We start from the raw sequence: 16650 nt of genomic DNA, 5'->3' as shown, positions 1-16650 counted from the left end.
TGCAGCTACGCTCGCACCGCTTTTCCGTCTGTGGCTTCCCTGCACGGCCTTCAAGCCCTGAAAACATGCAAGTGGGCTTTGCGGGGCATGATGGGATGAGGATGGTTGGAAGTGAACCCTAAATCTGTCCCCCTCCCACAGGGATAGTCCTTTTTTGGTTATATGAGAATCTGTCATGGCTTTGCCACTAACCGAGGCACACAAAAACCAGTGACTTCCAATAGACTGGATGATACAGTTCTCTTTTATTTGGCATTAAGTTCAATACGATCTAACAAAATCAACATTTAGAATAAATAGCAAATTCACATTCAGAATAAATAGGTCCACCTAGTTTGCATTTACTGTGCCTGCTATCACACAGGCACCAGCTGTCATTCTACTAAGTCATTAGAAAACAATTTCCTAGTTCAGCGTTCACGCCCGCAGCACCAGGAAAGCACAGAAGCGCTGTGGCGGGGCGGGTTCCCCAGAAAGCGGACGCCGCTGAGATGCAGATTCACGTGCAAGAAGTTTACGAGGTGTGTTCTTGGGATCCACGCCTGGGCAGGGACGGGAGGTCCAGGGAAGGGAGCTGCTCAGAGGAGGCTGCGTGACATCGGCCAGGGCAGGGCTTTTCAGGAGACACTCCCAGGGAGGGCCCCCAGCCCAGCGGCCAGAGCGCCCAGCCGCCGGGGGAATAAGTCCTTCGGTGTTGAAGGGTTACCTGCACAGCCACGCCCATCACCCATGATGAGCACAGTTGCAAACAATTAAAATAAGAGGTATATTCAACTAGAGCCCGAGGCAGGCAGCTCAACTGCCCACGACCGCGCCATGTGCTGGAAACACATACTGGCCACACAGGTACATATGCCCAGAGAGTGGCTCCTCGGAGAATCTGGCACACTCACCTATAGAACAACTCCCTACTGTCTGCCCCCACTATTAGGTTGTTCACTGGCACGCTTTTTTGCGTTAGAGTAGGGGTTGCACACTATGACCCAAGGGCCAAATGCAGCCCACAACCTGTTTCCATCAATCCAGCTGTAATGACACAGAGCCGTGTCCATTCCTGCAATAGGACGGCAATAGTGGCACTAGGATATGGCCCGCAAGCGGATAATATGTGCCATCTGGCTCTGCACAGGGAACGTTCACTGACACCCCCACCCCCACCCCTGCATTAAAGAAACTTCACTTCCTTTCCTTTCCCTAACCCACGAGGATATTAGAGGTTAACTGACCTTGGAGCCAAGCTCCCAAATGCTAAGGCAAATAAAAGAGAGAAAAAAATAGATAATTGATGCAAAAGGAAATTGATAATAAGAGGGCAGAACATAGGCCCTCTCATAGTTGAATAGAGCAATCAAGGAACCCTGCCTCTGGCCAAATTTAGTCTTAGAGAATTCTAGAAGAGGGCCCCCAAGTGGGTCTGTGGCAGCAAATGAGCATCCAACATAGTGGAATTCAATTCTAATATTGAGCACAGCTCTCTGCTGATTCAAAGGCCTTTGGGGAGGGAAAGACAGGAAAAAAGCCATTTAGTTCATCCAAAGCTAAATTAGCTAGGCGGAAAGATTGCTTTCCATTTCTCCTTGGCAATAATGAAGAGGGCCGATGCATTCAAAGCAACTAGTAATTTAGTCTGAGATGTGCCCGAATGAGTTACAGGTGGTTTATGTTCCATGGCATTAATGGCGACAGCAGCAAAAGAGAAGAGGGTGAGAGAGAGATGTTATGTTAGGAGGAAAGTGGGAGCTCTAAGCCGAGCTCCTAAAATATTTAAACAGCCAGGTTTCATCTATAGAAGCAACTCTGGAAAATCAACCGTGCAGGCCCCTTCCAGGACGACCTGCTACAGGTACCACCCACCTTGCTTTCAGCTGGCACGGACTGCCCTGGGACTATGAATTTTTGTTCACGTGATTCTTAGCAAATTCATCTAGCCAATGCTAAAAATGGAAAATATTTTTAAATGTGCACACGAATTTTATCCTGTTCGCTTTCCAAATTGTTATTTTGAAGGGTGGAAAACAGACTCACTTCCCTTGTACCAACAGGCTCTCTCACCCGTGTGTGCACAAGAGGACAAGCTGGAAAGAACACGATGCCCAGGGCAGCGTGCCGAATCCCAGCGGAGTCAAGACAATGACTGAGCTGGACGAGGACAGCAGCGCCTCTGTCCTGCACGTGGAGACGGCGGCCCGACCCGAGCTGCAGGCCCGGGCAAGGGTCTGCCAGGCACCCGGTCCGGGGGTCCCGCCGAGACCTCATGCGGCAGCTTCAGTACTGCCCTGTTCAATGGCCCAGAGACCAAAGCCTTAGTTGGTAATAAATCGCGAATTTCATTATTCATACCCAGAAAATGTATTTCTTCCCCTGAGGCTTGGCTCACGTAACCTAAGCCTCCATGAAAGTGGGTTTTAAAAACAGTCTGCTTCATTCTCGAGTAAACAAAATACACAAAACACCCTGTAAGTGGCACCTGGGACACATCCAGTGAATATCTGATCAGATAAAAACTGAGACATTTTTTTAAAAATAACTACTTCCTCACCTCCTGCAAAGCAGAAGCCAAAGGCACCAGCGTGTCCTTTGAGGACCCCATCACTGAGCAGTTCTGGGCACCCACCTGCACCCCTTAAATGACAGTCTCCAATAATCTCTGATTCTTAACACACCTAGGAGCTAACAAACAGTAAACAAAAGGCCTGCCCCATTCCAGAAAAGGAAGGGACCACTGTGTTTATAACAAAATTTAGCAGGAAAAAAAGGGGCCTAATTGATTGGGCCTCCTGGGCCTAAAGGGTCACCTTCACTATCACAGTGAAATACAAGAAACATTACAAGTAAAACCCCATTATACCAAGTGGCATTACTAAGCATGCTATAGGACTCACTTAATGTCTGCATTCTGCAGGCAGCCTAGGGAATGCCAAGCTAGCATTCTGTCAATAGCTGGTTCCAATAGATACATTTATTACTGCAATAAAAATGCTGAATTAGCAAGCCCTCTCCACAAGGTCCATTCCTGCACCTGCCATGCATCAGGTTTGAGAATGTAGGTCACTTGCACTGTCCTTAGAAAGCCACGAGAAATACCCACTTAGCTAAGTCATTTCTAACCCTTTCCCTCTAAGTTTCAGCGCCCTTTGTTCTCCCCCAACTTAAACACAGACACCTAAAGAAAACTCCCCAGTCTCCCAAAAGAGTGGCACGAACGTGGCAGGAAAGAAAGCTAAGGGGACGGCGGGGTGGGAGACAGCTAAGCGCTGAGGGCTGAATGCAAGCCCACGTCTAAGCGAGGCAGCCTGTTTGCTGCCCTCCAGGAAAGGGTGGTTTCCGGTAATGCCTTCGTTTTAGCAAGATACCAACACAACCCAGTGAGGGTCATGGCATGGCATTTTCATTAGCTGGGGTTTTTTTTTCCTGTTTCCTTTTCTGTCCTCCAATGAGCACATCAAACCAACACTCAGGTGGCATTTTCAGGTGACCCACCACCAAACATCGGCTCTGACCTGCTTGTTGCTCACAGCCTTATCCTACCAAATCTGTTCTGCTCGCTGGAAATGTAACCAGAAGCCCTTCTCTCCTTCTCTGGGGAAAAGAGCGAACCCGCCCATGACTTGTGGCACCATCTGTCCTTTCCCAGCGTGGGGCAGGACACAGGGAACAGATACTGAGGACAATCCAGAGCTAAGGATTTGCCTCTCCCTTGTTCTCTTCTCAAGTGGCACACCGGAACACCAAAGCCCTGGGACCAAAAGGCTGGGGGATGGGCTGCTCTTTGGGGATCATCTCCGCTACGCACTGTCGCATTTTGCTACTGTAGAGCCAGGAAATCATCAGCTTTCTGCAGGCAGGTTATGGCTGCCTGCCTCTGTGCCCCTCCCTTCCCAATGCACTGCCTGTGTATGTTCAGTACGTTTTCCAGGGTGGAGTCAGGAACAGTGTTCAAAACTTCGCCTACTGGACTATGGACATGGCATCAAGAAGTCTCAGCTGTCCCTGAATAACTGACACCAGTCACAGTACCTCGGTCAACAAGAAGACAGATCACAGAGCTCCCACATGCAGCTCGCTATTCAGCCCGACGCGTGCCAGAAAGTGGGACTGGTGCGCTGCTGGCTTCTGTCTCAACGACCTGGGCAGTGTTCTCCAGAAGGGACGAAATAAACATCAAAAGGCTTAGCTGTGTCTTTTCCGAAAGCAACACTCACATCCACACAAAGTCACCCCCAGGGCGTCTGCCCAGTCTGGGGCCGGGGCTGTTTCTGGCCGGGTCCACAGGGGAGCACCGGGTTACTTGGCCTGGGCCTCCTGCAGGAGGGGCAGCCGGCAGGTGTGGGGCCCATCGGACCACGCGGGGAGCTCGTGCTGCAGCGGAGTCCTCCTGGGGTAGAACGTGTGGCTGACGTCGTAGTTCAACAGGCAGCTCAGAGACGCCATGTAGATGTCGGCAAATCGCGACAGCCGCCTCAGGAAGTAGGTTGGGTTCTGGTCTGTGCGGAACAAGCTTCCGAACTGGGCATTGAAGAAACTTTTGGTCATCTCTCTGAAGAGGCAAGAAAAGAGGGGCATGGCCAAGAATGATTCAAAATAGCTGGTTTGGTTAAAGTTACTGAAATCAAAATCCCTTTTTCATTTTTATAGGACTCATTTGGGAGACAAATTAGCCTAGAAGCAACCCCAACCTCTAATCAGAAAAACAGTCTGTCCGTCCATCCAGCCAAACGACCGATGCCACCTCCCACTGAGGCCTCAGAAAGCACAGTTTGAGGCTCCAGTTCCAATGTGCGCACCCTTCGAAATCTGCACATGACACCTTCAAACACTACAGAGAAACAGGAGCTGCTTCTGAAAGTACAGAGATGCAGGATGTTCTCAGTCTCCAAACCTCCCTCATCTATAGAATGGGATCGAGACTGCCTTTTGATAAGGTTATAGTGAAAACTCAGGAGGGTAAGGAAAATAAAGCATATTGTAAACTCTTCAGGTGGCGCACATTCACCAATCGACTGAGTGCAGGCACGCTCCTGACACAGCTGAGGTTACAAACAAGCCCCAGGAACTCCTTGTGGTTCAGGGCCCGCCTCCAATCCTGTCCCCGGAGCCACACTGTGCGGCCGGCCAGCAACACCACCAAGTGGGCTGCTGGCTACCCAAATGGGAACGGGAGGCAGGCGGGGGCGGCTCCCTCTCCCAGGGCTTTCAAGTCAGACGGGGCCTGGCAGGGAATGTGGCACCAAGGTATGTTGTGCATGGCTGTTTAGGTGACAGAAATAAGAGCACGTCTGTCTGATTTTCAAAACAGAAAAAAATGCAAGGGCAGGAGGTATGAGGGAGGTCGCTGCTGCCGTAAGGAAATGTCACACGTCACACACTGACAGCAGGTGGGTGGTTCCGGACACTGGAGCAGTCGCAGTCATACCTGGGAGCTAAGAAAGGATGCTTGGAAGTAGGCGCGGGGCAGGTGTGGCATGTTATGTGGGCTGAGCACACGCAAACAGGGGGGCGGACTCGCTGCGTTCAAGATGCACTGCTCTTACCTCATCTCCTTCCTCTCCTTTTTCCACTCCCGCAACACCAGCTGGGACTCCGCATCTCTGTGAACCTGCAGGACACAGCTAATTACCGAGAATGTTCTGGATACACATAAATGCATTAGGTAATGAGAATTTTTTGACAATTTTTAAAATTTTTTTCCTGGAGAAATTTTATTCACGTCTAAGAGATGGGCACTTGGATGAAAGATGCATTTTCACATTTCCCAGTTGCAACCCTCCCTTCTTTACCCAAATAGTTTTGAAATATCCAACAAGAGAAATATGGTTTAACAAATTAAATGGAATATTATGAAGGTATTAAACAAGGCCAACATTAAACTAGTGATAGTATTGTTAAAGCCTACGTGTATACATAAGGCATATGTATCCACATAAAATACATGAGGTCTGTCCATAAAGTATCCAACCATGTACTGTGGGAAAAGAGAGGCACTCATTGAGGAAGATGTAAGAAACATTGTACACAGGACAATGATGCCTCAGCCCCCTTCAAAGTAGCCACCTGGCACCTCACACAGTTCTCCCAGCATCTCTTCCACTGTTCAAAACACTCTGCGAAATCCTTTGCTGGAATTGCCATCAGCTGCCTCCTTGTATTTTCCTGAATCTCATCAACGGTCTGAAATCTCTTCCCTTTCAAAGGTGATTTTAGTTTGGGGAAAAGCCAGAAGTCGCAGGGCACCAAGTCTGGGCTGTAGGGGGGCTAAGACACCTGAGTGATTTGATGTTTCGCCAAAAAACTCTGCGTGAGACTTGATACATGAACCAGCACATTGTTGTGATGAAGCTGCCAATGACCAGTTGCCCATAGGTGCACTCACTGCATTGTCCCCAGAAGCCTTCTCAATCACTGGAATAGTTTCCACAGAAGAATGTTCGAGCTTAACACAAAATCTCATGCAGATTCATTGCTCTAGTCGCTCATCCTGAAGGCCACAGCCACACAGTGCACATGCTCACTCAGCAGCATCTACCCCGCCACTGACTAGTGAAGCCATCGCGGCTCACGCATGCCCATTCCAGTCCACTCCCCTTGGATATCAGGTTACACTGATGCCATGCAAACTGTTCTCATTATATTAACAATGGCCGGACTTTTTCTGGATAGACCTCAGTATGTATCCTTTAGACACATGTATTACCTATATAAACATATACTTAATACAGAGTACCTATTACATGTATTATATATATGCATCAACATAAAAATGGCAGTTAAGTAGAAATAACAGGTTTGGAAGCACGTAAAAATATGTGCAGATATTAAGAAATTAAAAATAAATTTTTCTTAACTTATGCAAGGATGGTAGAACTATAATTTATTTTAAACTGTCTCCCTTAATATTATATTATCTTTTAACATATTTAAGGGAAAAAAAATGTTTTTTGTAAAAGGCAAAGAAAAAGAAAAAAAGGTAGAGCACCTCGATCAGGTGGAAAAGCAGAGAATTCTCGAGCTGAGCTAAAATATGAGCAAAAGGCAACAAAAAAACGGCAACTGCCCCCAACCTAACAATGGAGCCTCACCCGTCTCTCCGCAAAGCTCCTGTGGCCGCACAGAAATAAACACGCAGCCAGAGTCCGAGGCACATGTGATCACAGGGGACAGGTGGCTCCCGGCAATTCACGGTCACAGGGCAGCCTTAGGACTCAGAGGAAAAGAGCAAACAAGCAAACCATCTGCTTCTGACGTGGAAGCCAAGGCCCTTCTGTTTACCACGTCTGCCCAGCTCGCCAGCTCAGGGCCTCTGCCACTCCGACAAAACCCTGGGCTTGCAAGTGAGGTCTCTTGCCCAACACCCTTGCCTGCGCCGCCAGGGCAACTACACTGATGCCCACGAGCTGTGTGCCGGTGGAGCACCAGCAGACTGGCCTGGCACTTGCAGCGACGCTGATGGTTTTATGAGCCTAGTTTTAATTAGCTTTGACATTTTATTCAAAAAATTACTCATGACAGAATTTACACTCGACAAAGGATGTGACAAGATCAAAAATCTGTAGTGTCACAAATGATATATTTTTACATATATGTATATGCACATGCATATGTATATACACACATACATATATACATGTTCACATACATATACATATATATACACATACATATACATATATATATAGGGTCTGCACAAAATAACACCCCTTTATTATGAGCTGGTAATCTATACTAAATCTTTTATTACAAAATCACAAGCATGTAATTCTGTAACATAACAGTATCACACTCAAGCACACCATATGACATTTTAGGTGAAATATTCAAATTTCTGTCCATCTTGTGCAAGACATTCGCGTACCCTACCAACCACATTCAGTGGCGTTACTTCTACCAGACCCTATATATGTCTGTGTGTGTGTGTGTGTGTACATACAGCACCTACTATGTGCTGAGCATTGCACACTAGATGCTGAAGATACGAGAGAGGACAGGATGGAGGCCTTTGTGGGGGTGTACCCGGGCAAGCAGACCACAACAAAAGCAATGTGATACCACATAGAATGGGGTGTCAGGCTGTGGGACGGAATCCCCCGCCCCCCTCTGCCAACACCCTTTTACGCCCAAGCACTAGGCACTTGTGCCCAGTATGAGGGATCGGCTTCTAGTCCCTTGCCCACCCCGGCCATGGCAGGACAGAATTCTCTAACTGGTGACCAAAATACAGATTACCAAAGTTACTTGCTTATTCGCCTTTTTGAAACTAGTTGCCACAGGCCACGCACATGCTCCCCTCCCCCCACCCCTCAGGTGGACCCCCTAACCCAAGGGGGGCTCTACAGACATGAAGGGCCAACATGAGTCTCCAAGTTCAAGGCACATTCCCCAGGCCAGCTTCTCTAGAATGGAGGGCGGCCCAGGGTGTCGGACCATCTCCAGCAGAGCCCAAGGCTGCTGAAGGGGTCTGCAGAGGAGGGGCCCCAAAGATCTGAGGCTCCCGGGGAGCCTTCTCAGAGGAGGGTCATCTGAGCTCTGCATGCGCCTTAACCCAGCCCACCCTCAGGTCCTTTATCTGTAAAAAGGGGACGATGTCAGTCCCTAGGTCAAAGAGCTGCTGTGAGAAGGAAACAGACAGGAAGCCCTAAGGGGCCATCAAAGGCCCACCCTGCACCTGGCCACGGCTCCCTCCCGCCAGCCCATCCGCCGCCCCCAAGAACTTTTCTCCATCCCTTATCTCTCCCATACGATCAACTTCCTCACCTGGATCCGTCCCATCAGCACTCAAACAGGCTAAAGTCTCTCCCATTAAAAAAACAATGTTCTCTTCAGCCATCCCCTTTCTCCAGCTCTGTTCCCCGTACCAGGCCAAACTTCAGAAAACAACAGTCTCACGTGTCTAAAATCTACTGTAAAACATGTCAAAGACTTGTCTTTTAATCAGTTATAATTAATCTCAAAGTGAAACCACACATTCCAGGGTGGGTGGTCAGCCTCGGAAAAGACCAACCAGAAGCCACACCAGAGGCTGATCCATCACAGACACTTCAGCCATCTTTAGCTCCAATCATTAATTAGCATGCTCCACTCTCCTTGAGCAAAACATAGATTGGCTTCCTGTGCGGCAGCTGCCCTCCCACCCCTGTGTGAGCAGGCATTACAATCTAACCAGCCGCCCAACAGTCTATATCAAGGAGGCCACATCCAGCCTGAGGCTGCCTTGTCCTACAAGCACAGAGTTGACTGAGTAGTTGTGATGAGACTAGCCGGCTGCAATACCTGACGTGTGGACTCTCTGGCCCAGAAGTCTGCCAACCCCTCAGCAACATGAGGCTCTGACGTGGGTACCCAGGACGGAGTGGACTTCCAGGCTATTTAACTAAGTTATCTTTATTCTTTATAACTGCTTTCTTAAAACCAGCAATTATATACTTGTATTGAATTCATCAGACTTCGCTCTAAATGACAGGCTCCAAAAACTATCCAACCCTGCCTGAGGGGATAAACTTTTCTCCTCAGAAAATAGTCTAAATAACATGCTATGTGCTCTGAAAACAACCCCATGGGGAGTTCTAAAAACATTTGACACGGGATCACTGGAAAATTGTATGGCTTTTCCATGGAAGGTGAGCAATGATACACATTAGATTTTTTTTAAGAATCCTCTTTATCCTAGTGACAGCAACCGGACAGAATGCTGCGAACAGTGTGAAACCTGAGGGGCACAGCACGGAGGCGAAGGCTCTCGGGCCCCAGTGCCTCCCCGTCCCTGAGCGAGTCCCTATCTCCTCTGGGCCTCAGGTCCTTTATCTGTAAAATGGGACGATGTCAGTCCCTACGTCAAAGAGCTGCTGTGAGAAGGACACAGACAGGAAGCCCTAAGTGTCTGGAACACAGTACATTCTCATTGCTAAATGGCTTGCTTCTGCCTCAGTTTCCTCTCCTGTAAAATAGATCAGCCACATAAATGGTAATTTCCTCTCCTTCCGTGTCTGACCTTACACCTTTTATAATTAACTCTATACAATCACAGAAGTATTGTCAGCACTTCCATTCCCTAAACACACACCCCTTAATCATCAAATTTCTTATACAGGTCAGAGAGAGGAAAACAAAGAAACTGTCCTCAAAGCTCAAATGTAGTGACACCATTTACGTGCAGGTTGTGTCTGTTGTATACCTGGCCAGATGCCAGCATCACAGAGCGACGGCACCCAGGTGAGGCATCCTTGGCCACGCCTGAGACCTCTGCACCACACAGCTGGGACGCACCAACACAGGACCCAAAAGCATGGACCTGGGTTTAAGTCCTTCCTTTGTCATCTTATGCCCTCAGAAATGTCACCCAACCTCTCAAACACCCAGTTTCCTTATTCTACAGTGGAAACACTGTACCTGCCCACACAGAACAGCTAGGGCCATTAAATGACTAATGCGTGCAGGGCAGCACGCAGCACAATGTCTAACACACCAAGAGTAACTAATTACTGTAGGACCTGTGCACAGACTCAAGGCTACATTAACCCAGAATCAATGCCTTTTATTTTTAGAAAATCATCTCACAGAAAGCATGGTGAGGAAATAGAACGAGTCCTAGTCAGAGAAGAGCCAAGAACCAATGGAACTGGAGCACATGGAGGCACGACCGGGGGACGCGTGGGCCCCGTGCTCTGCAATGTGAGCGCCCCGGAGTGAGGACCTGGCCTGCCACCCCTCGCAGCTGTGCCCGAGCTCGCTGCCAGCCGCCTCCACGCGGGCTGCCAGCTGGGCCAGGTGAGGCAGTTCCCTGGCCATGCCCAAAGTGAGCTGGCAGGCCATGGGCAGAAGCTGCGTTAGCCAGGAGAGTGGGCATCCACGTCTCTTATCCTGAAAGAGTCAGCACGCACGCCGAGATGGCTGCAGGCCCGGCCAGCTGAACCAAGCGAGAAAGCAAGGTGCCTCATGAGATTGGAAAGGGGGTCACAGCTGCCACAGAGGGCTGTCTTCACGGCCTGGGAAACTGGTCACGTGACTTACAGGAAGAAAACACCGCCACTGCTCTCCAGTGAGCCAGCTCCTTGTAGGTGTTATCTTCAAAATCAAATGGGAGACCGCACACAGAGACCTTGACTCTTGCTTTGAGCCTTTCCGGTAAGCCGTGAAGTGTTCCTTCCAAGGGACGCTTCATTTCACAGAAGCGGAAACTGGGGCCCAGAACTGAGAAGACCACTGCAGGCTAGAGTCAGAACCAGAACTAGACCCCAGCGGTGGCAGGTTCTCGGATCCCAGTGCCTCGCAGGACATCTCCCAGGGGGGCTGTAGTGGGAAAGTGAGGACGCTGGACCCGCCAGGCAGAGGAGCGTAAAGCAACACCTGCACTGACTCGGGCCCCACAAAGCCCTTTCTCCAGGTGGCTTGGCGGGTATTTTTAAAGGGCTCTTCACGGAAATCGGCAAAACTCTTACGGGCAAAATAATCCCAGTAGCTATTCTGCAGGGTGACTAATGCCTCCTACTTTATAGCCAAGATTAAATAGAAAATATCTAAAGTAACTGACTAGTGGACTAACTTCAGGTTTAAATGAAAAGTAGGAGTGAAAACAATCCCAAACCTGCATTTGCTCCAGTAGCCCGGTCAGGGTCTGCAGCCAGGTCATGGTCTGGATGTACTGCTCCGTGTTCATGATTCTGAGCTCCGATCGTAACTCGGGGATGATGGCACCCGTTCGCCAGCCATGCTTCAGGGTCAGATCCTGATCGCAAAGATCACAGAAAGTCAACATCAATCTCAACAGAATTTAAGCCATTTCACTACCTTTCCCCGACACGATGGGCATTCATTGAATTATTTTTAATTGTAACGGTTAGTTATTAACCCAGCCGAATTCAATGAATTACATTTAATTAAAACCAAGTTAGCCCAAGGCTCTGATCATGTCACCCCAGGGAAAATTCTGTTCTGAAAATAACTGTTATGAGTCACAGCCCTTGCAGAAACACAGGGTCTGGAATCATTAACCATGGCCTGTAAAACATCAGTTAGGTCACAGGCAGAAAGAGGCTGGACCGAAATGCTGCTGAAGGTCTTCATTCGATTCATCTGCAGATGGCTGGGGAGCTCCACCTGTGCGCAAGGCCTGCTGGGTTTCGGGGAACCACAGAATATCAGAGTTGGAGGGATCATACAACGGAAGCACACAGGACCCCATTTTTCATTCAAATATCATAACCCCATGATTTGACAACAGGCCAAGACTATCTATGTCAATTATGTCCTGGAAAAGCTAAGAGATACAATCACTGTCCTATACAAGGTAATTCTTTCTCCTTTGGCAAATATTTATCAAGTACCATCTGCCAGGCCCTGTTCTAGATACTCAAGATAAAACAATGAACAAAAACTGCCACACCCCTTGCCCTCGAGCAAGTAGATACACAATGTCTAGGGGTCTTAAAAAATTTAAAAATATTGAAATCATACAAGGTATCTTTTCTGCTCATAAGAAATGAAACTAGAATTCAACAGAAGAAAAAACTGGAAAATTCACAAATATGAGGACATTAAACAACACACTTTTAACCAATGGGTCAAAGAAGAGATCACAAGGGAAGTTAGAAAATACCTCGAGATGAATCAAAATGCACATGCAACACCCCCACACTCCCAGGATGCCGCAGCCTCGGTGCTGACAGGGAGATCTGCAGCCAGAAACACCGACATTGAAAGTGAAAGGTCTCAGATCAACCTAACTTTATACCTTAAGGAACTAGAAGAACTAAACTGAAAGCTAGCAAAGAAAAAAAATAAAGATCAGATGAGAGAAAACTAGAGAATAGAAAGAAAAATCAACAAAACCAAGAGCTGGTTCTTCAAAGAGATCAACAAAATTGACAAACCTTTAACTTGATTAAGAGAAAAAGAGAGGAAGCTCAATTTCATAAAATCAGAAATGTTAAGTGGGGCCATTACTACCGATTCTACAGAAAAAAAAATGGTTGAAAAGAGAAGTCTATGTACCACAACATTTAGATAACCTAGATAAACAGGACAAATTCCTAGAAACACACAACCTGCCAAGACTGGATCATGAAGAAACACAAGGTCTGAGTACACCTCTACTAGTCAGGAGGCTGAATTAACGATCAAAAAACTTTCTGCCACAGAAAGCCGAGAACTGGCTGTCTTCGCTGGTGAATTTGACCAAGCCTTTAAAGATACGTTAATATCAATCCCCTCCAACTCCTCCAAAAACGGAAGAGGAAGGAAAGCTTCCTAACTCATTCTGAGGCCGGCATTACCCTGATACCAAAGTTTAGCGTGAGAAGCCAGTTAAGCACAGGTGGCCGGGCCCCACCCCCAGAGGTGCTGGCTCAGTAGATCCGGGGTGAGGCCTGAGAATCTGCATATCTAACACGGTCCCAGGTGATACTGATGCCGCGGGATCACACTTGAAGAACAACTGCTTTGTCAGTACCTCTCAAAATGTTAAGACCTGTGTGTGTGTGTACACACACCCACATGACTTAAGGGCAGCACAAAGCATCTCATCGGGGCCCGAAGATCCCACTTAGCAAGAGGCAAACACCCACGATGCCACGTCACTGGGCTTGACATTTTTGGAGTGCCGACATCCCATTAGTAGCACTTCCTATTTCTACTTTACTAAGCACTTTCAAATGCGTTATCTTATTTCACTCTTTTTACAAATGAGGACATCAGTGTTCAAGGTCATCCAGCTAATAATCAGCAGAGCTGGGGTGGAAATCCTCAGTCTTCTAATTCTGAGCCCATGGGAGCACTAGACCTCAACCCGCTGGACAGGTGTGGTTACACAGGTGTGTGCAGGGGTCACCTGGGAAAAGTGTCACTACCCACGGGTGCTGGAATCGACCCCTCTACCTCCAAGTAGATATTGTTCCAATTATAGGTTCATCACACAATTCAAGTCCTGCGACGCTCCTCTGGTTGTTTCAAGGGGCAAGAGAAGCCTTATTTTCACATAATGGCTGTTTCCTAGGAAGGCCAGTTTTGAACTCCTTTGAAGCAACAAACTGGCAACAAGCCCTGGCTGATGTACCTGAGCTTTTATGTTGCAGTTGTGTGTTTCTGACACAGTAATAAAAGGAAAAGGAAAGAACACTGGCATTTATTTCTTACCATTATTTAAATGCAAAGATTTTTCTGATAAACTAAGTCAATTGCTAACCTCCATCATTTCCCCCCAAATTTATCTTTTTCATGACTGATTCATCCCATTCTGCAAAATAGGAGACATTAAAAAAAAAAAAAACGTGACCTGCTACTCATTTTTATGAAAGCCTAAAAACGGTCTTAACCAGAGGAGAAATTCCTTAATAAATGGCACTAACACGCCTGTCCCCCAACGAAGAACTAGGACAAGAGGCTCCCCCTCACCGCCAGGTCACTGTATATGTGGTCACCGAAATACAGCACTCTGGATCCTCTCCATCCGGTGAGCTTCAAAAACTCATACAAATTGCCCTGCAATAAGGAAAATATAGATATAATATATGTGACAGGTAGAGACCTGGGTATAACCCATGGCCCAAAATACCTATTCTTTTTTAAACTTCAAAAAAATTGTTTCACCTTTATAATTTATTTTCAATATCCAAATATAAAGATAAAAGCACATTAGCATGTAATCTTTCAGGACTTTCTCGTACATCAAATGTACTTTTCAAACAGAGAGATCGTATCGTATGTACACCTCTTGACAATGATCTGTTTACACTTAACATGCTGTGACCATCTTTTCAGGTCAAATATTAACCTGCCATGTAATTTCTGTTCCCAATAAGTATACTGTGATTCATTTAACCAATTCCCTGATGCTGGGCATGTATTTTGTTCTCATTTACTTTGTTATCTATTTTTTAAGTACCTTCATTCTTATAGCAGGGTTTCATCTACATCTTAATCATTTTCTTAGACTAACTTCCTAGAAGTGGACTGGCTGTATCAAAACTAATTTTTCAAGGCCTAGAAAATATGCTTAATGCCAAATCTAGCAGGTTGTTATAAACCTACCAGGAATGTATTGTGTAAAAAAAAACACCTTACTTCAGTTACACACTAAGAGTCAGCAATTCAATCATTTATCCAAACAAACATTTGCAAGCCTTGTGTAATACCAAAACATATTAAACTAGATAAAACATAGCTAGTCAGGAAATAATTACTAATTTGGGCAAGTAATATGCCATGTGATTAAATGCTCTTTAAGAAGAAACTTCTAAGTTTTGCTACCAGTATCTTAAATGTTATATATTAAATGTTATATACTATGAAAAGTAATGCTTTATATTTTGTTTTAAGAAACTGTTCGATCTAAGTTCATTTAGATATTGACTTAAGCTTAAATTTTGCCACTGAGTCATAAACAGTCCACCAGAGGACAGCGCTCGGAGCCGCCCCTGGCACGGAGCAAGCCTCCATGAACATCAGCTGCCGTCCTTATTGCTGACCACACAAAGCAAAGTAACAAAAAGGAAAAACTGGTCATGAGGTACCTGCTTGTAAATCTGGCCTTTCTGCAACTTGTGGATTCTATCCCAGAGTAAGACACCTTTCTCAGTCACCTTTCGGAAAGGTCTAAGAACAGAAACAGGAAACGTCACGCCCCGCGGTGGCCGAGTGGGCCCTCTTGCTGCATGAAACACTGCACGGTTACTCACTGGGAGTACAAAGGAGCTGCACAAAACTGAGAGAGCCCGAAACCAGCTCCAACACAGGCCCTGGCCCTGCACCACGGCTCCCAAACGGTGGGCCCAGTGTCCAAGGACGTGTCATGGAAAAAGAACCTCAGGGTCAAATACCTTCGGAAAACACTATGCCCTACATATGTCCTTTTTTTAAAGTTACCGATGGCTGTGATAAAGCCCTCTTATAAAGAAACCATCTATAACCTACATTTGCCAAGTTTATTTGCCTGTACAGAGATTTGGTTTTCTGCAAAAACAAACTCTGTTACACACACACACACGCCCCTTAAGAAAATACTGCCTTTGCCTTAGTATATATATCCAGCTTTGCACTTGAAATTCAGGCACTCTAGATACAAAGCCAATCAGAGGACAGGTGTACTATTTTATGCTGGAAAACTGTAAGTAACAGGCCTCATTCCTCACCCTGGAGGTGCTAGTCCAAAGGACAAGGAGTTTGTTTGCCTTTAGTTTTTCAAGGTGATACTCTTTTTTTTTTCTGATTAGAAAAATAAAACTCACTGCAAAAACAAAAAACTGGAAATGCAAGAAAAATACAATGGAGAGAAGGAAAACCACTCATAATTCTGGTACCTAGGTATGAGTACATTTCAGTAGATGTCTTTGGTCTTTTTACATCTGTGCCTTTCTCCTTTCTAATGAACATATAATGAGAATCATTAGTGTACACTGGTCATATCTTTTTTTTTCCTCTAAGGTTGTGAGAAATTTCCCATGTGATTACATATTCTTCATACATCATTTTTTTTCCATCATAAGGCAGCTCACCACTTTTTTTTTCCCCAAATACATCATTTTTATGGCTGCATAATATCCCCTCCTGGATATTGCTGACCTTCCATCATTATAAAATAACACAAAGATGAATATAGGTGGAGGATTATTCAGCTCTTGTTCCAGGCACCCAGAACAAAGGCAAACTTAAATGGGTGCAGTGAGG

The 16650-nt window shown here is 46.4% G+C and overlaps 1 protein-coding gene across 1 annotated transcript in view; it reads right to left on the bottom strand.

Moving 5' to 3' along the window:
• Positions 1–188: 188 nt before the first annotated feature.
• Positions 189–16650, bottom strand: part of NT5DC3 (5'-nucleotidase domain containing 3) — a 49593-nt gene continuing 33131 nt past the window's right edge. Inside the window, exons 10-14 of the mRNA XM_054574616.1 lie at positions 15498–15579; positions 14380–14466; positions 11576–11716; positions 5532–5596; positions 189–4537 (exon numbers count right to left, since the gene is read on the bottom strand). Of these exons, the coding sequence (XP_054430591.1) occupies positions 4285–4537; positions 5532–5596; positions 11576–11716; positions 14380–14466; positions 15498–15579 (628 nt within the window). The 3' untranslated portion in view covers positions 189–4284. The remainder of the gene's footprint in view (positions 4538–5531; positions 5597–11575; positions 11717–14379; positions 14467–15497; positions 15580–16650) is intronic.

The sequence above is a fragment of the Pteronotus mesoamericanus genome, unplaced genomic scaffold, assembly GCF_021234165.1.
Source record: "Pteronotus mesoamericanus isolate MK-2021 breed Mesoamerican mustached bat unplaced genomic scaffold, CSHL_Meso_final contig_263, whole genome shotgun sequence".
Classification (NCBI taxonomy): Eukaryota; Metazoa; Chordata; class Mammalia; order Chiroptera; family Mormoopidae; genus Pteronotus; species Pteronotus mesoamericanus.
This window is presented reverse-complemented; position numbering and strand designations above follow the sequence as displayed.